At 42.1% G+C, this 26,149-nt stretch overlaps 1 protein-coding gene across 5 annotated transcripts in view; it reads right to left on the bottom strand.

The window, feature by feature from the left end:
• Positions 1 to 26,149, bottom strand: part of SMARCAL1 (SNF2 related chromatin remodeling annealing helicase 1) — a 67,278-nt gene that overhangs the window by 6,632 nt on the left and 34,497 nt on the right. For all 5 annotated transcript variants that reach the window (XM_008999458.5, XM_078328444.1, XM_008999457.5 and 2 more), the window contains exons 11-15: positions 25,117 to 25,257; positions 21,273 to 21,491; positions 14,117 to 14,187; positions 10,700 to 10,802; positions 1,182 to 1,364 (exon numbers count right to left, since the gene is read on the bottom strand). In XM_008999458.5, coding sequence (XP_008997706.2) covers positions 1,182 to 1,364; positions 10,700 to 10,802; positions 14,117 to 14,187; positions 21,273 to 21,491; positions 25,117 to 25,257 — 717 coding nt within the window. The remainder of the gene's footprint in view (positions 1 to 1,181; positions 1,365 to 10,699; positions 10,803 to 14,116; positions 14,188 to 21,272; positions 21,492 to 25,116; positions 25,258 to 26,149) is intronic.

The following is a 26,149-nucleotide window of genomic DNA, read 5'->3' as shown; positions in this document are numbered from 1 at the left end:
AGCCTAGGAGTTCTAGACCAGCTTGGGCAACATGACGAAACCCCATCTCTACAAAAAATTAGTCAGGCATTGAGGTGTGCACCTGTAGTCCCCTGCTACTCAGAAGGCTGAGGTGGAAGGATCACCTGAGCTCGGGAAATCAAGGCTGCAGTGAGTCCGTAAGTCCCTGCATTCCAGCCTGGGTGACAGAGCAAGGCCCTGTCTCAAAAAAGAAAAGAAAGGAAAAAAGCTACCTAACATCAAGAGCATTATTTCTATTATAAAATGGCATCACCCCTGAGGTATACCCATTATTAATGGAGTCCCTCATGTGTAGCCAACAAAAGCCATAATATATCAAAGTGGATATAACTTCTTTCTGGATATTACCAAAAAAATGTATCAGTTCAAACAGATGTCTTATCTCTGCCCTCAGTTGGTGAGGTGAGGCCAATGGTGGTGTCCAGGGAACCTCCATCACTGTCACTCTGCGTGAGGCCCCATTGCTAACGCCTGGCTACTAAAGGGGGAACAGGCTGGAATGCCATAGGACTGGGCTGCAACCTGACGCCACCATGTACCCTGCTTCAGTTATGGAGGTGCGGTCCTAGCTCACTCCTTGAGCTCTCGGTGTCCCAACTTCCTCCTGTGAGATATGAGGTCTAAGATTCCTTCTAGCCCTGGAAGACCGTAACCTTCCCATTGATAAAATGGAGTCGATAATCCTACAGGTTGCTGTGAAAATCTAGAAACTAGTCACCTGGCCTGTAATCCTAGCACTTTGGGAGGCCGAGGCAGGTGGATCACTTGAGGTCAGGAGTTTGAGACTAGCCTGGTCAATATGCTGAAACCCCATCTCTACTAAAAATACAAAAGTTACCCAGGTGTGGTGGCGCATGCCTGTAATCCCAACTACTGGAGAGGCCGAGGCAGGAGAATCACTTGAACCCAGGAGGCAGAGGTTGCAGTGAGCTGAGATCACGCCAGTGCACTCCAAGCCTGGGTTACAAGAGAATCTGTCTCAAAAAAAAAAATAAACTAGCCAATCAACATAGAAGTGCTTAAAAAAAGTGAAAACTGACTTGTGGGAAGTGTAGTGAATGGGTAAAAAGGAAACCACACTTTCCACAACCGACACTCGCTGCTTCCTGCCCACAGCCATGAGCATCCCTGAGGGGATCCAAGTCTTCTGCGTCTCTTACCCCTGGGTTCCAAAACAGCTCAGCGAACACCACCAGGTCAGCAGAGGAGAAGGTGAGGCCCATATTGGCAGCAGTGATGGACAGCACAGCCACGGCATGCCTCTGTGACAGTTGGAACTGCTGGCATAGGTCCTCACGCTCAGCTGAGGAGGTGGAGCCATCGATGCGGATGTGGGGCACCTTCTGCAGGAACAAGGGACAGAAGCAAGGTGAGCAACAGCCCCAGTGGCTTCTGAGCAAACCACCCCCAGCCACATCTCAAGCATGGAACCAGCTGCCAGTTCAGCAGAGGACTCTGCCTTCAGAGCTTTTCTTATCCTTTCTTTTCAAATTGAAATTTGTATTGAGATGATTGTTTATACTCACGTGCCACTGTAAGAAATAACACAGAGATCGCTCTCAGGCCTTTGCCAAGTTTCCCACAATGGTGACATTCTATAAAAACTACAGTATAATATCACAGCCAGGATGCTGACTTCTGTACAATCCACTGAGCTTCAGATTTCTTGTTTTACTTGTATGCCTGTGCTGTACACAATTTTATCACCTGTATGGGTTTTCATATATTCACCTCCAATGTCAAGACACTGAAAAATTCCAACATTGCAAGGATCCTTTTACCTCCCTCCCCTTTTCACAGTCCTTAGCTCCTGATAGCCACTATTTGTCCTGCATTTCTAAAAAAATTTTTTTATTTTTCCTTTTTAAAATGAAGTTTCACTCCTGTTGCCCAGGCTGCAGTGCAGTGGCGTGATCTTGGCTCACTGCAATCTTCGCCCCCTACTCTGCCCCGGTTTAAGCGATTCTCCTGCCTTACCCTTCTAGCTAGCTGGGATGACAGGCGCACACAACCATGCCTGTTAATTTTTATTTTTTCAGTAGAGATGGGGTTCTGCCATATTGGCCAGGCTGGTCTCGAACTCCTGATTTCAGGTGATCCGCCTGACTCAGCCTTCCAAAGTGCTGGGATTACAGGCATGAGCCACCACATCCAGCCAGTTTTTTTTTCCAAGAATGCTGTATAGGCCAGACATGGTGGCTCACACCTATAACCTCAATACTTTGGGAGGCCAAGGTGGGTGGATCACCTGAGGTAAGGAGTTCAAGACCAGCCTGGCCAACATGGTGAAACCCTGTCTCTAATAAAAATACAAAAATTAGCCGGGCATGGTGGCAGATGCCCGTAATCCCAGCTACTTGCAGGAGAATCACTTGAACCTGGGAGGCAGAAGTTGCCGTGAGCCAAGATCCCACCACTGCACTCCAGCTTAGGCGACAAACTGAGATTCCGTCTCAAAAAAACAAATAAAATAAAATGCAATATAAATGTTAAATACATTGCACAGCATATAACCTTTTGGAATGGGCCTTTGCATTCAGCACTCTCTGGAGATTCATCCAAGTTGCTACCTGTGTCAATCATTTTCTCCTTTTTATTGCTGAGCAGCCCATGGTGTGAATGTACCACAGTTTCACCATCCATCTGTTGAAGGACATCTGAGTTGAAACCAATTTGTGGCTACTACAAGTAAAGCTGCTATGAACATTTGTGTACAAGTTTTTCTGTTAACCTAAGTCTTCATTTCCCAGAGGAAAATGCTCACAAGTCAACTGTTGTATTGTACGGTAGCTGCATGTTTAGTTTAGCTATTTTCTTTTAAATGGCATTTATTTATTCTTACTAATAATAAACATGCTAAGGAAAATGAAAACATTTAGTAATCTAACCAATCTATTTTTTCCTGTCTTTTTTATTTTTTATTAAAAAAAGTTTTTTTAATAAGACGGGGTTTCACCATGTTGGTCAGGCTGGTCTTGAACTCCCGACCTCAGGTGATCCACCCATCTTGGCCTCCAAAGTGCCTGGATTACAGGTGTGAGCCACCGCACCTGGCCTTTCCTATCTTTTTTCTTTTTTATGTGTATGGTGTATCTTTTAAATAAAAAGTTTTATATCCTGTTTTCCCCCACTAAACGTAAGTAAAACTGTATTATTAGGCATTCTAAAATGTCATTTTTAATGGCTCTATGTCATTATGCAGCAAGAGCATAATTTAACCATTCTATTTCTGCAGATTTAGGGGTCTCTCTCTTTTTTTTTTTTTGAGACAGAGTCTCACTCTGTTGCCAGGTGCCAGGCTGGAGTGCAGTGGTGTGATCTCGGCTCACTGCAACCTCCACCTCCCAGTTTTAATCAATTCTCCTGCCTGAGTCTCCCAAGTAGCTGGGACTACAGGCACATGCTATCACGCCCAGCTAATTTTTATATTTTTTAGTAGAGATGGGGTTTCACTATGTTGGCCAGGATGGTCTCGATCTCCTGACCTTGTGATCCGCCTGCCTCAGCCTCCCAAAGTGCTGGGATTACAGGCATGAGCCACCACGCCTAGCCAGGGGTCTCTCATTTTTCCTAAAAAGATGTGTTGGTAAATGTCCATCAACAGTGAACAGACGATGTACAATGGGATGTTACTTAGCACTAAAAGGGAGTGAACATCTGCAGGTCTAGATAACCAAACAAGAAAACCAAGGAGTCAACACTAAAAGGAGTGAGACACACCGCAGCATGGATACATCTCAAAAAGAAAAAAGTACATCCTGAATGTCCTTTTCTCTACATTTATATTCTGTATTTACATAAAACTCTAAAAAACTACATACCAATTCACGGTGACAGACAGTAGAGCAGTGGTTGCTTGAGGAAGGAGTGTGAGGGAAGGAGCAGGAAGGAGAGATTACAAAGGGACACGAGAAAACTCTGGGGGTAGCGGGAGCGGGTGGCAGATATGTTTCCTATCTTGATTCTTATAAAATTGTACATATTATGTGCAGTTTACTGCATGTCAATCGTGCCTCAATAATGCTATTAAAATGGAACGTTTTTAAGAGGATACTAATATTTGGTAATTTTCTTAGCTTGGACTACAAATCAAAGAACCATAGCAAAAAGAAAAAACTTAATTTAAGGCTCCTGATTTACCGCCAAATTGCTGTCCAACAACTAATGTATCAGCATGTCCATCTTGGTGCACTTTCAGCAACAGTGAGCACCGCACATTTTTAAAACCTCTGCTGACTTGATGGGGTACAAAAAAAAATCTGTATTTTTCACTTACTTGATTACTAGTGTTTTTGTATCTTTTAATTGGCTATTGGTGTCGTTTCTCTGATGAACTATCTATTCATACAGGTTGCCCATTTTTTTTTTCTACTAGGAGTTAGGGAACACTTTTACCTGTAAAAGGTATTATTTTTATGTCAGAGAGGTGGCTAATAGTTTCCCTAGCTTATTTCCTTCTATTAATTTTCTGCTGTTCTCTAAATGCTGCTTTATTTTAAAAAATATATTTTATTTTGAGACGGAGTCCTGCTCTGTCGCCCAGGCTGGAGTATAGTGGCACAGTCTTGGCTCACTGCAATTTCTGCCTCAGGGTTCAAGAGATTCTCTTGCCTCAACCTCCTGAGTAGCCAGGATTACAGGTGTGTGCCACTACGCCCAGCTAATTTTTGTATTTTTAGTAGAAATGGGGTTTTACCATGTTGGTCAGGCTGCTCTGAAACTCCTGACCTCATGATCCGCCCACCTTGGCCTCCCAAAATGCTGGGATTACAGGTGTGAGCCACTACGCCTGGCTGGCAAAAACATCTTTTAATTTTTCTGATTACAAAAATAATACACACTCATTGCAAAAATATAAACAAACTAAAAAAGATGAAAACCACTTAGAGATAATCATCACTAACGTACTGGTATGTTCTTGGGAATAATAGTATAAAGCTCCTTTTAAAAAATCCAGTTGGAGGCTGGGTGCCTGTAATCCCAGCGCTTTGATAGGCCAAAGCAAAAGAACTGCTTGAGCCCAGTTCTAGACCAGCCTGGGCAACATGGCAAGACCCCCTCTGTACAAAAAATTAGAAAATTTCCCAGGCGTGGTGGTATATCCCTGAGGTCCCAGCTACTGGGGAGGCTCAGCCAGGAGGATCACTTGAGCAGAGGAGGTTGAGGCTTCAGTGAGAAGTGTTCGTGCCACTGAACTCCAGTATGGGAGACAGAGTGAGGCTCTGTCTCAACAACAACAAAACAACAATAACAACAAAAAGATAGTTTTATTATTGTTTATAATTTATGAATTTTATTATTGAATTAAACCAGCTATGCCTGGTGGCTCATGCTTGTAATCCCAGCATTTTGGGAGGCCAAAGCGGGTGGATCACTTGAGGCCAGGAGTTCAAGACCAGCCTGGCCAACGTGGTGAAACCCCATCTCTACTAAACAAATGCAAAAAAAATTAGCTGGGTATGGTGGTGCGCACCAGTAATCCCAGCTATTTGGGATGCTGAGGCAGGAGAATCACTTGAACCTGGGAGGCAGAAGTTGCCGTGAGCCAAGATCCCACCACTGCACTCCAGCTTAGGCGACAAACCGAGATTCCGTCTCAAAAAAACAAATAAAATAAAATGCAATATAAATGTTAAATACATTGCACAGCATATAACCTTTTGGAATGGGCCTTTGCATTCAGCACTCTCTGGAGATTCATCCAAGTTGCTACCTGTGTCAATCATTTTCTCCTTTTTATTGCTGAGTAGCCCATGGTGTGAACGTACCACAGTTTCACCATCCATCTGTTGAAGGACATCTGAGTTGAAACCAATTTGTGGCTACTACAAGTAAAGCTGCTATGAACATTTGTGTACAAGTTTTTCTGTTAACCTAAGTCTTCATTTCCCAGAGGAAAATGCTCACAAGTCAACTGTTGTATTGTATGGTAGCTGCATGTTTAGTTTAGCTATTTTCTTTTAAATGGCATTTATTTATTCTTACTAATAATAAACATGCTAAGGAAAATGAAAACATTTAGTAATCTAACCAATCTATTTTTTCCTGTCTTTTTTATTTTTTATTAAAAAAATTTTTTTTAATAAGACGGGGTTTCACCATGTTGGTCAGGCTGGTCTTGAACTCCCGACCTCAGGTGATCCACCCATCTTGGCCTCCAAAGTGCCTGGATTACAGGTGTGAGCCACCGCACCTGGCCTTTCCTATCTTTTTTCTTTTTTATGTGTATGGTGTATCTTTTAAATAAAAAGTTTTATATCCTGTTTTCCCCCACTAAACGTAAGTAAAACTGTATTATTAGGCATTCTAAAATGTCATTTTTAATGGCTCTATGTCATTATGCAGCAACAGCATAATTTAACCATTCTATTTCTGCAGATTTAGGGGTCTCTCTCTTTTTTTTTTTTTTTTTTTTTTTTGAGACAGAGTCTCACTCTGTTGCCAGGTGCCAGGCTGGAGTGCAGTGGTGTGATCTCGGCTCACTGCAACCTCCACCTCCCAGGTTTAATCAATTCTCCTGCCTGAGTCTCCCAAGTAGCTGGGACTACAGGCACATGCTATCACGCCCAGCTAATTTTTATATTTTTTAGTAGAGATGGGGTTTCACCATGTTGGCCAGGATGGTCTCGATCTCCTGACCTTGTGATCCGCCTGCCTCGGCCTCCCAAAGTGCTGGGATTACAGGCGTGAGCCACCACACCTAGCCAGGGGTCTCTCATTTTTCCTAAAAAGACGTGTTGGTAAATGTCCATCAACAGTGAACAGACGATGTACAATGGGATGTTACTTAGCACTAAAAGGGAGTGAACATCTGCAGGTCTAGATAACCAAACAAGAAAACCAAGGAGTCAACACTAAAAGGAGTGAGACACACCGCAGCATGGATACATCTCAAAAAGAAAAAAGTACATCCTGAATGTCCTTTTCTCTACATTTATATTCTGTATTTACATAAAACTCTAAAAAACTACATACCAATCCACGGTGACAGACAGTAGAGCAGTGGTTGCTTGAGGAAGGAGTGTGAGGGAAGGAGCAGGAAGGAGAGATTACAAAGGGACACGAGAAAACTCGGGGGGTAGCGGGAGCGGGTGGCAGATATGTTTCCTATCTTGATTCTTATAAAATTGTACATATTATGTGCAGTTTACTGCATGTCAATCGTGCCTCAATAATGCTATTAAAATGGAACGTTTTTAAGAGGATACTAATATTTGGTAATTTTCTTAGCTTGGACTACAAATCAAAGAACCATAGCAAAAAGAAAAAACTTAATTTAAGGCTCCTGATTTACCGCCAAATTGCTGTCCAACAACTAATGTATCAGCATGTCCATCTTGGTGCACTTTCAGCAACAGTGAGCACCGCACATTTTTAAAACCTCTGCTGACTTGATGGGGTACAAAAAAAAATCTGTATTTTTCACTTACTTGATTACTAGTGTTTTTGTATCTTTTAATTGGCTATTGGTGTCGTTTCTCTGATGAACTATCTATTCATACAGGTTGCCCATTTTTTTTTTCTACTAGGAGTTAGGGAACACTTTTACCTGTAAAAGGTATTATTTTTATGTCAGAGAGGTGGCTAATAGTTTCCCTAGCTTATTTCCTTCTATTAATTTTCTGCTGTTCTCTAAATGCTGCTTTATTTTAAAAAATATATTTTATTTTGAGACGGAGTCCTGCTCTGTCGCCCAGGCTGGAGTATAGTGGCACAGTCTTGGCTCACTGCAATTTCTGCCTCAGGGTTCAAGAGATTCTCTTGCCTCAACCTCCTGAGTAGCCAGGATTACAGGTGTGTGCCACTACGCCCAGCTAATTTTTGTATTTTTAGTAGAAATGGGGTTTTACCATGTTGGTCAGACTGCTCTGAAACTCCTGACCTCATGATCCGCCCACCTTGGCCTCCCAAAATGCTGGGATTACAGGTGTGAGCCACTACGCCTGGCTGGCAAAAACATCTTTTAATTTTTCTGATTACAAAAATAATACACACTCATTGCAAAAATATAAACAAACTAAAAAAGATGAAAACCACTTAGAGATAATCATCACTAACGTACTGGTATGTTCTTGGGAATAATAGTATAAAGCTCCTTTTAAAAAATCCAGTTGGAGGCTGGGTGCCTGTAATCCCAGCGCTTTGATAGGCCAAAGCAAAAGAACTGCTTGAGCCCAGTTCTAGACCAGCCTGGGCAACATGGCAAGACCCCCTCTGTACAAAAAATTAGAAAATTTCCCAGGCGTGGTGGTATATCCCTGAGGTCCCAGCTACTGGGGAGGCTCAGCCAGGAGGATCACTTGAGCAGAGGAGGTTGAGGCTTCAGTGAGAAGTGTTCGTGCCACTGAACTCCAGTATGGGAGACAGAGTGAGGCTCTGTCTCAACAACAACAAAACAACAATAACAACAAAAAGATAGTTTTATTATTGTTTATAATTTATGAATTTTATTATTGAATTAAACCAGCTATGCCTGGTGGCTCATGCTTGTAATCCCAGCATTTTGGGAGGCCAAAGCGGGTGGATCACTTGAGGCCAGGAGTTCAAGACCAGCCTGGCCAACGTGGTGAAACCCCAACTCTACTAAACAAATGCAAAAAAAATTAGCTGGGTATGGTGGTGCGCACCAGTAAACCCAGCTATTTGGGAGGCCGAGGCATGAGAATCTCTAGAACCTGGGAGGCAAAGGTTGCAATGAGCTAAGACGAAGCCACTGCACTCCAGCCTGCGCAACAGAGCAAGACCTCCTCCCCCACAAAAGAAATTTAAAAGATAAAAAGATAACTGATAAAACATTAATATCCAGAATTTATAAAGAATTTTCCTAAATAAGTAGGAAAAAAACAATCCAATAGAAAAACAGGCAAAGGATACAAACAGAATATTCATAGGAGACAGCTAAAATGGCCAATAATACATAATAAAATGATACACATTTTACTGGTAGTCAGGGAAATACAAATTAGAGCAAGAATGAGATGATATTTCATTTTTCTGGATTGGTAAAACTAAAAAGTCTGATGCCTTTTAGTTTTGTTCCTGCTGTTCTCTTTACCCAGTGTTAATGGGTACAGAGAACAGCAGGAACCCTTATAGGTTGTTAGTGAGATTATAAATGTGAATGACCACCTTGGAGAGCAATTTGACAACACTGAGTATAAAGATGAGCGTATTTAATAACCATGCAAGACCATGCTTGAATATACCTCCCCCACACAAGGCACATATACAAGGCATAAAGAAATGCATAGATACAAACATACATATACTATAATATTCACAAAATAGCAACACTGTAAATGCAATTCTATGTCATCAGCATGAGAATGGATAAACTGTGGTATAGCTATCCAATAAGATACAATTCCACAATTACAGTGAACGAACTAAATGTGTAATCTAGTATGAAGAACTCTCAAAAACAATGCTGAGCACAAAATTAATTACACCATGCTGTCATTTATTTTAAATTTTAAAAAATATGCAAAAAGGAGACTATAAATTGCTTAAGGATACATACTCCTAGAATAAAGTATGACAACATGGAGGGCAAGAATACCCATTGCCTTCAGAATAGTGATGTTATCGCTGATGAGGATGGAAGGGGAATAGAGTTAGAATATTAAGGGGACTTAAGTATTTTATTATTACAGAAATAAACCTTCAGACTGAATGTGGTGGCTCACATCTGTAATCCCAGCACTTTGGGAGGCTGAGGCGGCTGGATCACTTGAGGCCAGGAGTTAAAGACCAGCCTGGGCAACACGGTGACACCCCTTCTGTACTAAAAATACAAAAATTAGCCAGGCGAGGTGGTGTACACCTGTCGTCCCAGCTACTTGGGAGGCTGAGGCACGAGAATCACTTAAACCTGAGAAGCAAAGGCTGCAGTGAGCCGAGATCCTGCCACTGCACTCCAGCATGGGCAACGCAGTAAGATTCTGCCTCAAAATTAAAACAAAACAACAACAACAAAACCTAAAAAAAACACTCTAAAATAAATACAGCAAAACTTTCCATTTATTAAATCTGGGTGGGAGATACATGGGTGTTTGTTGTATATTTCCCTGTACCCTTAATGTACATTCAAGTATTACATGAATATAAATGACGAGGGTCCATACAAAGCAATTTCCAGTCTTAAATTTAACCAGAAATGAATAGGAGAGGAAGTGTGTTCAGTTTTCATAAACATCCTTGGACATCCTTCTAGATCCCTTTTATTCAATTTCAGGAGAGCCATCAAACTCTACACTAACATCTGCACACCGAACTACGTGCAGTTAATAAAGGTGCTTTCACTGTGCTGAGGAGGAATGAAAGGAAGGAAAAGAGGAAAACATTCACACAAATACTTGTCTTTATACAAAAGGACAATTTTGCTATCCCCTCTCTTGCCAACTTTGTAATTATGCAGAAAAAAGGAACAGCCACCAGGAGATGTCCCTAAAGCAAGACTCCTGGGCTCTTTGGAGCACAGAGGAAGTTAAAATGACATGGCTGGGGAACATTTTGACCCCACTGTGGTTCTACAAGCAAAAAGAACTCTTCTTCAGAAAGTCTTCAGCAATGCTTCCGAAGCCATGGGTCTCACTTTGCTTAGATCTGACCTAAGCCTGCTCAGAACAACTTGGGACATGGCAAAAGCAACCCATGAAGAATTTCAAAGGAAGCTCACCTTTCTCTCAAGCTCTTTCGTAACTGCATCCAGAACCACCTTATGGTGGGCAAACACTAGAAACTTCTCTTTTCCACTTTCCAGTAGGTCCATGATATATTCACTGCATTTGACAATGACAAGGAAACAGATTAAACATATATTCCTTATGTTTGTTTGTTTTTTACTTTCGCAAATCCCCTGCAGGCTGTACTCCTTATGTTTTATGTGTGTCTGGTGTGTTACGGAAACATTCTTATTATCTGGGATCACAGAAGATGATCAACAGTTTTCACTTTAGCTCTGACTATCATTATAATGTGTTTTAAATACAAATTAGAGTGTCCTCTGTAGATCTGAAAACACTTAGGGAGGGGACTAAGGAATTCTTGACAGTACACACATTTCTAGAAGCTTAATATTGACACATACGTAATACTGAAGAGATATTCCAGGAAGGATTTCTAGCTCCTCCCACTTTAGACCTCAAATGACAGGGGCAGTAATTAAGTCAATAGTAAATGAATTCTTTTCCGGGCGGAGGACTATGGATAGAAGGATCTCATTTGTTTGGCGTCCCTTTAATTTACTTCTCTCTTCCATCCACTGTTTTTTCTTAGCTTCCCACTCCCCCCACCTTTTTTTTTTTGAGACATAGTCTTGCTCTATTGCCCATTCTGGCTGGAATGCAGTGGTGAAATCTTGGCTCACTACAACAAATTGTTCAAGCAATTCTCCTGCCTCAGCCTCCTGAGTAGATGGGATTACAGGTGTGTGTACCACCACGCCCAGCTACTTTTTGTATTTTTAATAGAGATGGGATTTCACCATGTTGGCCAGGCTGGTCTCAAACTTCTGACCTCAAGTGATTTGCCTGCATTGGTCTCCCAAAGTGCTGGGATTACAGGCATGAACCACTGCACCCAGCAAACTTCCCACCTATCTTTAAGTTGGCCTTAAGAGAAGGTGGCTACCCTCAGGGAGCATGGGGTGGGAAGTCACCGGGTTAACGGACACTGGCTGGGTCCCCCTCTCCCCTAGTAGCTCTCTGAAGAGGGATCACAATCCCAAAGAAGAGGTAAGCCCAGTAGAGGCAAGTGAGCTCCTTTGGTGAGGCCATTCCCAGCCATGGGTACGCCTGGGCAGGGAACACTCTGCCTTCCTTGAAGGACGTGTCTCCAGTGGGGAAAAGGTATGTGGACTGCCCTCTAAATATCCAAGAATCATTTCAAACAACACAACTGACGGGCACCAGATTTGAGCTTAATTTGTAAACTGTTAGTGCTAATAGAATCTACTTTAATTATTTTGAGAGACATAAAATTTGCCACACTATAAGCAAAAAAGTTTATAGCTACAGCATCAAAAAGTCACAAGGCCACAAAATCTACTTGGTGAGCTCATAGAAACCACAGGCCCCAATTTCCCTAATGCCTCTTTCCCCTCTGTATCTCATATGCAGCTTTGTTGTTCTATAATCTTCTACAAGTTTCTAGGCTGGAAACCTCTGCCTACCCCGATAACCTTGGCTTTTATATTAAAAGATGCCCATTAAAATGAAAAAACAAACAACAGCAGAAAAGAAAAGAAAAACAACTAGCTGAGGAAATTGGGCTTTTTAAGACATACAATCTAATTTCCACTTACTAGTTGTGTGACTCTGAGGTCCAGAGAGTCACAGATTTACTCAGTGTTTGCATTTTTAAAATGGAGCAGTGTGACTTACATGATCTCACAAAGAAGCTGTCAAAGTGAAATGAGTTCATAGGTGTAAAAAATGTTTGGAAACTACAAAGCACTACAGAATTTATTGTATAATAGAATTTTGAGAAAGTATGTATAAGGTATGATCAAAGTTTATTTATGAGGTGGTAGAATAGACTTAACATTTCCAAGGGAAATGGGTGGCTCCAGGCACAGCATCTGAAGAGAGAGGCACCCAGTGGACTCTAAAATTTGTAGGTCCCGAGCTGAGGGAGCAAGGGAGAAACGCACAGCCTTGCCATCTGTTACTCGGCAGCACATGAGAAATGGGTTGGCGGAGGCAACTCAGTTATGTTTCTGGGAGAAAAGTTTCCAGGCCATAAAAACCACATCTGGAGTTCATTAGCTCCGTAACAGGGTCATAAATGAAAAGGGCAGTGCCCAGGAGGTGAAGGGGAGAGGCCAGCATTGGGCAGTCTTTTAAGGGGGCTTTGCAGATCAAGTGGTGCAGGGAACTCTCTTGCCACGGCAGAGGGTGTGGAGAGGCCGGTGGGCCAAGTGCGAGGGTGCGGCAGGTATGTTGCTTAATCTATCCCCAGACCTCAGTCCCCACAGCCAGTCTGGCACCACTCAGCCCTATGGAATCAATCTCATTGTAATTTCATCAACTGGACCATTATCCTGCCAGAGCTTCACATGAATGTTAAACAATAAAAAATTAGGCAAACTGTATGTCATGAGAATTGCCAGGTTTCTACCCCAGTGATATTCAAATAGGAGTGGGGTTTTCTTTAAGAAAGGCATACAATTGAGATTTTTGTCATGAATAATTCGAAGAATAGAAATTATTACTTTAGCTTTAGTTTATAAGGTGGAAATAGAACTAAGCATGACAACGACCACATGCCCGTATCTTCTGAACAAACTTTGACATTTGTCTTTTTATTTAGGTCAATAATGGATGACACTTCCTCACTTTGGGGAAGACCCAAGTATTCCCATAAGGCAGCTTTTCCTTCTAATTTTTTTTCCCCTAAAGACAAATGACCATATTTCTTCTAGAAAAACTCTTTCTTTTAGGGTGGAGGACAACCCCACCCTCCTTTTAAGGAGCAGCAGCTCCAGCCTACTTGGCTTAAGACATGCTGTCTTCAGGACCCAAGAGCATGCTAGGAATAGCTCCAGTTACCGGCCAACTTATGCCTTTTGGGTAATTAAGGGCATGGTGCCCTAAACTTTTACTTTTTTCATTTTTTCCTTGAGACAGGGTTTCACTCTCTCGCTAGGCTGGAGTGCAGTGGTACCATGTTAGCTCACTGCAGCCTCAACCACCCAGGCAATTCTCCCCCCTCAGCCTCCCAAGTAGCTGGAACCACAGGTGCATGCCACCATGGCCAGCTAATTCTATTATTTTTATTAGAGATGGGTCTCACTGTGTTGTCCAGGCTGACCTCAAATTCCTGGACTCAAGCAATTTTCCCACCTTGACCTCCCAAAGTGCTGGGATTACAGGCATGAGCCTGGCCCCTCTAAACTTTATTTTCAGGGCAGCTGTAATTCTACTCTCTGATCATCTCTTTTATTTTTTCCTTCCCCAACAAAAGCCATATTTAATAATCTCTAGTCGTTTCTTAGAGTGCAGTAAAATCATTCAGGCAGACTAGAGTAATGAGTTGTTTTTTTTAAAGATGAGAGAGAGAGAGAGAGAGAGGTCAACGCTTAGTGACCACTTACATGACAGATGGGATTTTAGCTTCAGCTGTTCTGTTGAAGAAGAGAATGAGGGCTTCTTTCTGCTGCTGTTTCTGTTGAAAGAGAAGTTAAGAATGCTAAGTGCCCCAGTCTGAGAACTCTGGGATGAGCAGATCTAACTATTGCTCCCATGCGCTTTACAAATCTTAACCACCCGTCACCAGAGTCAAGAGACCCTGGTGCTGACAATGACTTCCCCTTTCACTGTGGCCAAGTCAGAAAAACTGCCTGGGTCTGCTTTTGTCCTCGGAGATGGCATTATAGCTACTTTGCCACTGTCCAAGAACTGTTGCAAGAATCTAAGAGGCAAGGAACACAAAAGCTCTTTGGAAAAGCATTTCAGGTAGGGCTTCACCATACACACCAAACCCATGTGACCCTCTGAAATGTGGCCTTGGGTAAGCATACCCGTTTACCACAGCCTGGTGACAACTTACATGTGACATTTCCCCAGCTTGCTTTTTGCTTCCCTCTTTTCTTTTGCCACACTGTGACTATACCTGACCTACAGAGCTTACCTCTGTTCAAGACTTACTGCATCAATTCCAATGGACTCTGACTAGTCTATTTTACCATAATTTTATTTTATCATATTTTCAATTTTCTTTAGATGGAGTCTCACTCTGTCTCACCCAGGCTGGAGGGCAGTGGCACAATCTTGGCTCACTGCAGCCTCTGCCTCTTGGGTTCAAGTGATTCTCCTGTCTCAGCCTCCTGAGTAGCTGAACTACAGGCGTGTGCCACCACACCCAGCAAATTTTCTATTTTTAGTAGAGACAGGGTTTCACCATGTTGGCCAGGCTGGTCTCGAACTCCTGACCTCAGATGATCCACCTGCCTAGGCTTCCCAAAGTGCTGGGATTACAGGCGTGAGCCACTGTGCCTGGCCTATTTTATTATCATTTAAAAACCATTATTCAGGTGTTCTTGGTCTACCTCCCACATAAGGCAATTAACTTCCCAGAAGAGGAAACTGTGTTTTCTTTATGGTTTACATTTAAGTGACTCCTAATAAAGAATGCTAACACAGGAGATGCTCAAATCGTTTCATAATAATGTGAGGTAACATTTACTATCGCTCTGGCCTCCCAGAGATCACACTCTTGCCATCATTGGTAAGATTGTCCCCCCAAAATTCGTAATCTGAAAATTTCCAGTGCAGTGGTGTTGGGAAGTGGGGCATCTGGGAGATGTTTAGGTCTTGAGGACAGAGAGCCTGTTTGTTCCTTCTGCCATCTTTGAAACAGAGACTGGGCCCTCACTAGACACCGAATCTGCTGGCCACTTGATCTTGAACTTCCCAGCCCCCAGAACTGTGAGCAATATATTTGTATTTACAGATTACTCAGTCTAAAGTATTTTGTTACAGCACCAATGGACCAAGACAGGTGACCATCTCCTTCCACTAGCAAGCATGGTTTTACAGGTGCACCCCCACCCCCTTCTTGTGTTGAAGCTCTGTAAGATCTGTGTCTGACAGAACAGCTTCCCCGGGGAACAAACACATGATTCAACAGCAGTAATATCTATGGCCCGGAACTTGTCATTCTTGGTTCTCAGTAACTCAGGAAAGCAACCACAGCCAGAATGTACCTAAAACGAATGACCGTAGATGGAAGAAAAGGCTGTCTGGTTAAAACAGCTTCTTGGCTTTGGGGCAGTTTTTATTATCTTTGAGACAGGGTTTTGCTCTATCACCCAGGCTGGACTTGATCATGGCTCACTGCAGCCTCAGCCTCTTGGGCTCAAGTGTTCCCCCTCTCCGTCAGCCTCCCAAGTAACTGGGACTACAGATAGGCACCACTACACCCAGCTATTTTTTTTTTTTTTTAATTTTTTTGTAGAGACAGTATCTATATTGTCCAGGTTGGTCTCAAACTCTTGGGATCAAGTAATCCTGCCACCTCGGCCTCCTACAGTGCTGGGATCATAGGGAAGAGCCACCGCACCTGGCCAGCTTCTTAGCTTTGAATGGTGTCTTTCCACCATTTTCCTTTCTAGGACTTTACTGCCGAGGAACCACAGGAAGCTATGGGGTCACTGATTAGACTGTAGGTCCCCTTTATATCCTACATGTGTCTTGGCAGTGGCAGCCACCTACCCTCCTATTTTGTAGCAGGCTCTGGACACATACACAACTGTTCCCCTATGGCTAGTGAGCTGAGACTTCATGAATCCATTCATGGACCTCTAAGGGTCCCCAGCAGCAGACGAGGCCCTCTAACCCAATGCAGTTTCTAGTAGCCAAAGGAGCAGAGCAGGCTTACACATGGTGACCTCACTCACAGTGGGTGCGCCTCCATCGGACAGCATGCCAGTCAGCCCCTGTCTACTGTTTCACTCCTGCGTCCTTCAGAGATGGCCTACCCCTCCCACCTGTACTCACTCATGCCACACTCCCTAATAAGAAAGAAAGAAGGCAAAACAAACTGATGGAAAAATGCTGAGATGCACTTTCAGGAAGCTTGCCCCAAGACTTAGCACCTAGAGTTGATGAGAGTGTGAAGAAACAAACACTTTTATTACACATGACTGGTGGGATGGTACATTGGGCTAGACCTTTTAGGGATGATGTAGCAAAACGTACCAACCCCCTTTAAGATATGCCAAACTCTGTCATCCAGAAACTTCCTCCTTAAAACTGATTCTCATTTTATAATCAGATGTACACAAATTGCTATGTAAGCTACTTTTCCCATACAGTATTACTCAAAATAATGAGCAACTAAAAATAACTTAAAGGCCCAACAAAAATGATTAGCAAAATTATAGCCACGTGAGAAAACACTACGCAGACTTTTTAAAAAAAATCTTAGACACAGAATGATAAAGCAAAAAATTATATTTTTTGCTTGTTTTCTGATTTTTTTTTTTTTTTGAGACAAGTTCTCTCTGTCAGGCTGGAATGCAGTGGCACAATCACAGCTCACCTCAGCCCCAAACTCCCAGGCTCAGGTGATCCTCACACTTCAGCCTCCCACCAGAGTAGCTGGGACTACAGGTACGCACCACCATGTCCAGCTAATTTTTTTTGTATTATTTGTAGAGACAGGGTTTTGCCATGTTGTCCAGGCTGGTCTTGAGCTCCTGGGCACAAGTGATCCTCCCACCTTGGCCTCCCAAAATGCTGGGATTACAGGCGTGAGCCAGCACACCTGGCTAAATATTATGTTTTAAGAGAATACTTAACAACATGCAGAAGTCTTCATAAGTAACCTGTTTTCCTTCTCACTTGATGTGTTTGTATGATCCCAGTTCCACTTTTAAAATATACATATTCCTTATTGGATATATATTTTATATATATTATATGCAGATATATAAAATATATCTTAAAGCAACATATATACATAATTGTAGAAAAATACTCAAATTATATATGCCAAAATTATGGTTGGATAAAAGATAATTCTTCTTTATGGTATAGTAATAAAAATAACAACTCTCATATACTACTTATTATCAGCCAAGCAGTGTTCTAAGAACTATATATGCATTAACTCATTTAATAATCAACATGGCCATAAGGAAGGCACTATTATCACCATTGTACAGATTGGGAAACTGAGACAAAAAAGTCAAGTGAGTATACTTGTCACACTGCTACTAAATGGTAGAACCAGAATTTGTAGCACTTGGAAGTACGGGCTCTGAGGCTCAAATATCTGGGTTGATGGTGAGAATTAAATGACCCAATACACATAAAGCACCATGCCCAGCACATAGCAAGTATTCAATAAATGTTACTTACTGTAAATATTTTTCTTTATTTTTCATATTTTATACAATACATAGCTATTGTATTAATACTTTGAATGTGGGAGAGATCAATCGTTTTAGCTTTAAAAAAACTCCCCCAAACTGTGCAGACATAATACCCTCTGCTAGTGATCTTACTTCTTTTGCCAGCTACTGGCCAGGAAATTTTAAATAATCTGCGTTCTTTGCTCCTGACTAGACCTTAATTAAATTAGATTCAATGGAGTTTTTAAATTTTTCTATATTGGAAATTTGAGTGGATTGTCAAATGGCAAGGGTGAACTGATACTGTCACCAGGAAATCTGTATGGACTTGTTCCATTCTCTGTTCTTGGTCTTGAGAATGAAAAAATGGTTTTAGACAAAAGATGATTATAGTCAGCTTTCCTTAGCCTGTGAAGCAATAGCCATTATTTCAGCTGAAAAAATGAGAAAAGGCTTTCATTATATATTATATTCTATAAATTGGCTCCTTCACCTTGACTCCTGTGATATGAAGCTTTTTAAGAAATGTCTTCTTCCAGATGGAAAGGTGTGAAGGAACAAAGAAAGAATCAATTCTTGACAGGTGGGTCAGCAGTGCTTGGCTGGAGTTACCATGATTTGCAAAATTGCAAGGAAACTTAGGACTAAAAAGTAACTTAAAAAACTGGGGGCAGTGGAGAGAGGGGATTTTCTGTAGATCCACAGGGCCTCCCTATTTGACTAAAACCATAAAAAAACACAATTCCCCATTTTAACCCTTCCAACTCAGGATGTCATAGATGGTGAGGGTTTGGAAGACATGCCTCTGGTTATTAAGTCCAGCCTCCAGCTGATGCTGACTCCCTTCCTGAATTAAGTTACAGCAATGCTCCTGATCAGATCCATGCTTTAGAAATGCACCAAATCAATGGCTTTAGAAATCCAAACGTTCTGATGGCTGAAAGCACAAACCATATACATCTGTTTTCTACTTAGATTTTCCATTATAAAAATGAATTAACATTAAGACACAAAAAGGCATCAAGTTCTTAAGGAATTATTACCTGAAAGAACTTAGTGTCTGGCTTCAGCCATCACACACTATGTAATCTGAACCAACTCAGTTTCTATCTTTCAAGGATAAACATTTAATTTTCCTAAGACTCCAAAGAAGCAGACAGCAACTCTCAAGTGCTGAACTGAGAAAAGCTCCGGGCTCTTTCTCAGCTGGATTCTTGAAGAATTACACTGTAATTTAGGTTTCATTTTCATAATCTGCAAAATGGAGTTAAGACTCTGTGGTGTTTACAAAGCGAAGAGGATAATCACCCAAGAGGCAGGGTTTTGGGCAAGTGGCACTATCCTTATGTACTTTTCCACAATCAAAAGGAGGTTGTGGCTCCATTTCTAAGCAAGAAAATATTAAAATATTTCCAACAACACATTTTTGGAAATATTTTATGGATTTTCATAGCTACCTAAAGCTATAAAACACCCAATATTCCTAAGTTCCATGGCACATCCTAGTTAATTTCTTAGCATCACCAACAAACTCCGAAATCAAACTCTCCGGTGGCATCTGAAACCATCTTTGAAAAGAGCCACTCCCCTTACTTGAACTATACAAGTTGGCAGAATTTACAAAATGCTTTCAGATCCTGTTGCATTAAGTACAAAATTCCCACTGCTTTTCTTTTCTCTTTGGCCATACTACACAATTCACCATTGTCTTTTAACGAGCTGATGTGCTTTTCCTCCTTAATTCAAATACCAACTAATTGCTTTTTCAGGTGTCTACCTGGCTGTTCTGAAACTGGTTCAGGAGGTAACTGGTGAGAGTGTTCTCTGGGGAATCTCATGAAACACTGATAGACCTACTTCCATCTCACACACACAAGGAACAAGTTTGCTGGCAAAATACATACATATACATATATATATATATATATATATATATATATATATATATATAATATCTTACAAATACTCAGATTTTTAAATCTAAAAACATTGCATGCCTGAATTTTTCCATTGATATTATATTTGCTATACCAGTTCATTGGTTTTCTTGTCTGGTGGAGTTCACTAGTAGACAAGTTAGCAGACACTAAAGGTTTAGGAAAATGTTATAAGGAAAAAACTTCAAATTGAAAAAAAAAGTCCTACTCATTGAATTTTTGTCAATGAGAGAAATAAAAGACTGCCAAGATTGATTTTAGTGCCAAAGCTTCCTGGTTGTGCTCATGGTCCCACTGAAATATAATCTGAGAACACTGGTCTGTATGTCCACATCAGTGTTGCTTAACTTCGTTTGAAAACTCCACAGTAAAGAGATGATGCCTCCTCACTTACTCCAGACCATCCAGATTATTCTATGTAATACAGCATAAATTCAATACAGCTTGACTATTTGTCAGTGCATTCTCTACCCTGCCATTTCTTATTAGTGAATCTTGCTCATCACATGGTAAAATAACATGAAAAACATGCATTCTGTCTCTTGTCATTCTTATTTATTCTGTAACCTCGCAGAAGGCTGAGATCCCATCTATATCTAAATATCTCTATATGGGGTAATATAAACCCCAGATAATGTTCCATGATGTTGAAAAGTATCAATGACTGTTATTTTCTTGGCAATGGAAATTACAAGGTTTTATCTAAGAGGACAGAAACAGATCTGGTGTAGATTACTTTATAGCACTTAGCACAATATGACACTAAAGACAGAAATAAAAGTGTTTTAAAAAGACAAAAGCACCATAGTGAAAAGAGTTCTATAATATAGAGGTGAGAGGTTTGGTTCTAGCTTCAGCTTTGCGATGGAGTAGCTGAGAGACCCAGGGCAAACTGCCATCTCTGTGAGCCTCAGTTTCCCTCCCTGTGAAAGGGGGATGCCAACTTCCTGCCAACCATAAATGCCTGTAATAGGGATTTCAAAGGTTAGGAGGGTTTGAAAACTCTATTTTGTTATAGGAATGTTGACTTGGTATTTTGATGAACACAAATGACACGGTATGGTTGAAGGATTAACGTATGTATCAAATACGTTAGGACTAATTTTCTAACAACAGTTACTAGACTGAGCCATTCTCAAAATATAGTAGACAGAATTTCCACATTCTTTGAGGGTTTCGGAATATTGATCACAACCCTGCTGTTGCCTGTGCTTATCTTTACGGCCATCCATCAACAGCGATCTATACAAGCATAAAACCACATGTTAACAAGAGATTTTTCAAAACCAACTAGGTAAGCTAAGGAATGAAATGGACTTGCTATTCTTGCCTAGGGAACAGGGAAAAGGTTACAGAAAGGCAAGCTGAGAGAACGCTGGGTCATTTTCAAGGGTCCCTCATGGAAAGAAGCACCTAGACACACGTGCTTCCAAATCCATCTCCAGCCGTAGACTCACAGTTTTGTCCTTGGTGGTCATTTCCTTGGCTGCAGCATCCAGGGCAGCTCTGGCCGAGGCATTGATCCGTCCTGGGGCAACCACCACTATCTTGCGCTGCTTGGCAGGCAGTTGGGAAAGGACATCGGACTTGAGACGCCGCAGCATGACGGCTTCCTCCAGCAGGAGCTTCAGCTCTCCCAGGTTGGAGGAACCTGAGTAGTCCCACCCCCAAGGCATCTGCAGAGAAAACAGCGGCAGCGCCATGAGGCTCCTTCCAGACCCAGCCCAACAGGGCCGTGGGCTCCTGGGAGGTCCCTCTTCTCACAACCACCCCTGGCTTAGTTCAGAGAACTTCAAGTGACTTACAGGGACAAATAAACCCCCAATAAAGCAAATGAGAAATGGAAAGGAAAAGAGAGAGTAAAGTCAGGAACGAGGTAAACAAAAAACACAGATCAAGGCATTCTACAATTTGGCACTGAGCTTTCTTTTCCAGCAGCAAATGCCAGAAGTCAAGCAATTGGGTGTCCATTTTATTAAAAAACAAACAAAAAGCTTGGCTTGTCAGACTATTCCTGTACACTAAATACTGAATCTTCCCTATGGCTTATCCTACAGAGTCTGCTGGACAATCTAATAAAATAACGTCAGTAACATCTTTATTTGATGAGACTTACAGGGATTTTAAAAACTGTTGTTCCTCAGTATGAATTACACCAGCACAAACAAGTACAATATAATAAAAGTAACTGCAGTGTTGTTGATGGCAGTTGGGGTTGGCAGGAGAAGCCCACCACATAGGGTTCTGGCAGTCTGGCTGAGTGCCTAGGCAGTCCTTCATAAACATAGCTCCCTCAATGAGTAGCCCATGCAAGGCAGTGAGCTCAAATGTCCGTTCCCTATCACACAGCTAGAGAAGATGTTACTGGCCGGGCATGGTGGCTCACGCCTGTAATCCCAGCACTTTGGGAGGCTGAGGCAGGCGGATCACTTGAGGTCAGGAAGTCCGAGCCAACATGGTGAAACATAATCTCTACTAAAAATACAAAAGTTAGCCAGGCGTGGTGGTGCATGCCTGTAATCCCAGCTACTCAGGAGGCTGAGGCAGGAGAATCAGTTAAACCTGGGAGGCGGAGGTTGCAGTGAGCTGAGATCATGCCACTGCACTCCAGCCTGGACAAGAGAGCAAGACTCCGTCTCAAACAAACAAAAAAAAGACGTTACCATTAAAAAAACCCTATCCTTCACCAACAATCTTACTGGAAATAGGACCGATTTCTACAATCTTGTAGAAAATCCGGAAGCCAGTGTGACTGCTACTTTGTATTTTAAGGTAGCCTTCCCCTCCTGGCTGAGGAGCTAGCTACCTGGAGGGTAGGGGCTAGGCTTATCCATTACAGAGGGCTAGAGAGCCTAGTGTAATAGTGGAGACAGAATAGGTGTCTCATACAGCTTTGCTAAATTGAGAGAAGGAATAGATGGTCAAAGGTGGAGAAATAAAATGACATAAAGCTATTTCTTCTTTTTAAAAAATACTCTGAAATCAACTGGAAGTTCTCAGCAAATGCCTTCAAATAGTTATGGGTTTGAAAATGAGCTCAGCATGAGGTGTTCTTTTCAGTGGTTTCTTAATGCATGAAGCTGGAAAAAAAAAAAAGGCAGGCCTGGCTTACTGGCTTACGGGTTGCATTAAATAAAAACCACACTGAGAACAAGTGGATATCATAATTTGGATATTGCTACAGCCTAAATGTGTCCCCCAAATTTCACATGTTAGAAAAGTAATCCCCAGGTTCATATGTTGATTGAAGGTGGGGCCTTTGGGAGGTAATTAGGATGAGATAAGGTCATCATGATGGGGTCCCCATGTTGGGACTGGTAGCTTTACAAGAAAAGGACAAGAACTGAGCTGACATACATGCTCGTGCCCTCTCTCCATATGATGCCTTCTGCCATGCTATGAAGTAGCAAGAAGGCCCTCACTGGATGCCAATGCCATGCTCTTGGACTTCCCAGTCTCCAAAATCATGAGCTAAATAAACTTCTATTCTTTATAAGTTACTTAATCTGTGGTATTTAGTTACAGCAACAGAAAACAGACTAAGACAGATACCATGCTCCTAAGTTGTAATATTGTTAGCTGTTAATCTTGTAGGTTAAAACTTAGTAATATCAAATAATTTACTACTTTTTCTTTCTTGAGACAGAGTCTCGCTCTGTCACCCAGGCTGGAGTGCAGTGGCATGATCTTGGCTCACTGCAACCTCCACCTCCTGGGTTCAAGCACTTCTTATGCCTCAAGCCCTCCAAGTACCTGGGACTACAGGCATGTATCGCTGAATGCGGCAAAGATTTTAAATTGGACTTTGGGATAATCATAGTCCAACAAGCTTTTATCGAAAACTTACCAGATACCAGGCCCTGGGATAGGTGGAAAAAAGGACGTGAAGATGAGGAAGGTATTCTTTGTTTTATAGGGGAGGTGTATCGAGAAGGCAGAAAAAGGAAAATTCAAAAATAATGCCTCAGTTTCTGGCAGGAGAAACTATTTGGGAGATGCTGGCTTAAGACTGGAAACATAGGAAGGGACAGTGTGGGAGGGGAAAGGCAATGAATTTTATCTGCAGCCCCTTTCATCACTAGCTGCACATTATTATGCCATAGGCCCAGATAGTCAAGAAAGAGAAGATCCTTTGTAGAAAGTGGACTATTTGGAAACAGGACAGAAATCTAAATCATACATGAAGAGTTTTGAGGGACCATGAAAACTACATAGCACCAATCTAATCTGGATTGATCCACAGGAAAAATGAATTAAATACATGTTTAAAGAAGTGTTTAACAATTGGGAAATTTCCTGCCTCAATAACCACCTAAAAATGCTTTGCAATTAACTATGCTAAGTACTACAATTTACATTATAAGTACTTTGTTTGAATGTAAGTGGATATTTTTAAAGTACTTGAAAACTTCTTTTTTCTTCTTTTAAAAATTTAAAAAATAAGGCAGACAATCCTATTTATATCATGCACTTGCACAGCAAGGCTTTTCCCGAATAGAAGGCTTGGAGGGGAAGTTGCAGCCATTTCTCCGAAGTGTCAGTACATTTGTGACTCGATCGCAATACAAGAATCCCTGAGGCCTGAATTAATGTGGTTTTAGAAACAAGGGTTCCACGGCAAGGCATTTGCATTTACAGGGCTTCCCTGACATTTTGGGAGAGCATTTTTGGAGGACTGACTGTAGGTCCTGGGTGCCTGCTCCACTGGCACTGCACTCACAGAGCCCACCCAAGGCAGTTTGGGATCATGCTCCCCAATCTACCTTTGTCTTTTTTTTTTTTTTTTTTTGGCACAGGGAGGAATTTCCACCTTTACTTCATATTCTCCCCATGCCAGGAGGAAGCCCTTACCCCCTCACTTACTTTCTTCTCTCTGTCTGGGGCCTCAGCCTCACCCCTAGCTCACCTCAATGCTAGCATCTTCTCTAGGGCCAGCACTTGACATGGACTTTTCTTTTAGAGCTCCAGCACTGTGTCCTATGCAGAGCTGTGACCCTGGGCGAGGGAGCAGCTGGCTCTCAGAGCTCCACATACCTACACCTCGGCCACTGGTCCCTTTACTGGAAAACGATGACTTGGAATCGCCACAACCATTAACGCTGGATTTAAAGGGTAAGATGACCATTTTCATCTTACCCTTGAAGACAATCCAAGGCCATAGTAAGAAACAGGAGAACCAAAATCCATTCCCCTGACCAGTGCTCTTCTGACCGTATCATGGCCAGAGCGAAGAGGAGAAAGATAAGTGTCAAAGTCAGGGTGAGATATGGGTGGGCTAGAGAGGGAAGAGATAATAAATACCCGCTTGGCATCACAGTAGCGAAGTCCAAAGGCATGAAACTGGGGGAAGAAAGTTGGCTTGACTGCAATGATCTGCGTGTAGAGCTCTGCGGGCCGGGACGTGGCTGGTGTGCCGGACAACAGGATCACCCTCTTGGCAATCTGAAAGGCAAACAGCCAAAGGTGCTCTGAACACAGGGAGGAGCACACAGGGAATGTGCAAAATGCCCCAATGAGAGAGAAGCTGGATGCCCCCAAGAAAAAAAAGACTGCACGTGCTGCAAGAACCTAATGGCGCTGCCAATGCAAGCAGTTAAACGGTATCTCCTTTTCTTTAAATTCTTCCTGCTTGCCCTCCGCTGAGCTCTAGTTCTTAACATATTACATTGAATTATAACTTTTCTGTCTCCCTTGTTAGACTGCAAGCTTCTTGAGATTAAGGACTGAGTTGTAGTCACCTTTGTTTTCTGTAGCACATGCCTGGCACCAAGTAACCAATAAATGTTCACTGTATGCTGCAAGAAATTCACAAGGAAGCTAGTTAATATCCTAAGGAACACAGAGTAAACTCAAAGAATCCTGCATTGGACAGGAAATGGGAGAAGAGAGCAGCAGGTCTGACCTTCCTCCAGAGTGGATCTGTGACATGCAAGTTGAACTCAGATAATGCCAATTACGATCAGCCTGCTCCCATTTCCAGGAGGAAGTGTCAGCAGTTGCCAGTGTTTTACGTCTCCATGTGACTTTCTTTAAAGGAAAATAAGACCTTTACTCACTCAGCTTCACAATGCTTCAAGCCTACGGATCCTGACTTGTGCTCATTTTGCAGTTTTTAATAATAAGAACCTTAAAAGGTGATACTTGGTTCTATTTTCCCTAGACTTCAGCCCAGGTCTGCAGCAGCCTGCTTAGCATGGGCAAGATGGGGGAAAAAAAATAGCTGGTCAATTCCAGTGACAGATTCCAAGTTCCTCACTACCCAGACACCAACTTGACTCACGGGGGTCAGACCCAAAGATCCTACCTCGTATTATTAAGATGGTAAAGGGGGTGA

The sequence above is a fragment of the Callithrix jacchus genome, chromosome 6 (assembly GCF_049354715.1).
Source record: "Callithrix jacchus isolate 240 chromosome 6, calJac240_pri, whole genome shotgun sequence".
In the NCBI taxonomy this organism is placed as follows: Eukaryota; Metazoa; Chordata; class Mammalia; order Primates; family Cebidae; genus Callithrix; species Callithrix jacchus.
The sequence above is the reverse complement of the archived record's forward strand: the minus strand, read 5'-3'. Positions and strand labels throughout refer to the sequence as shown.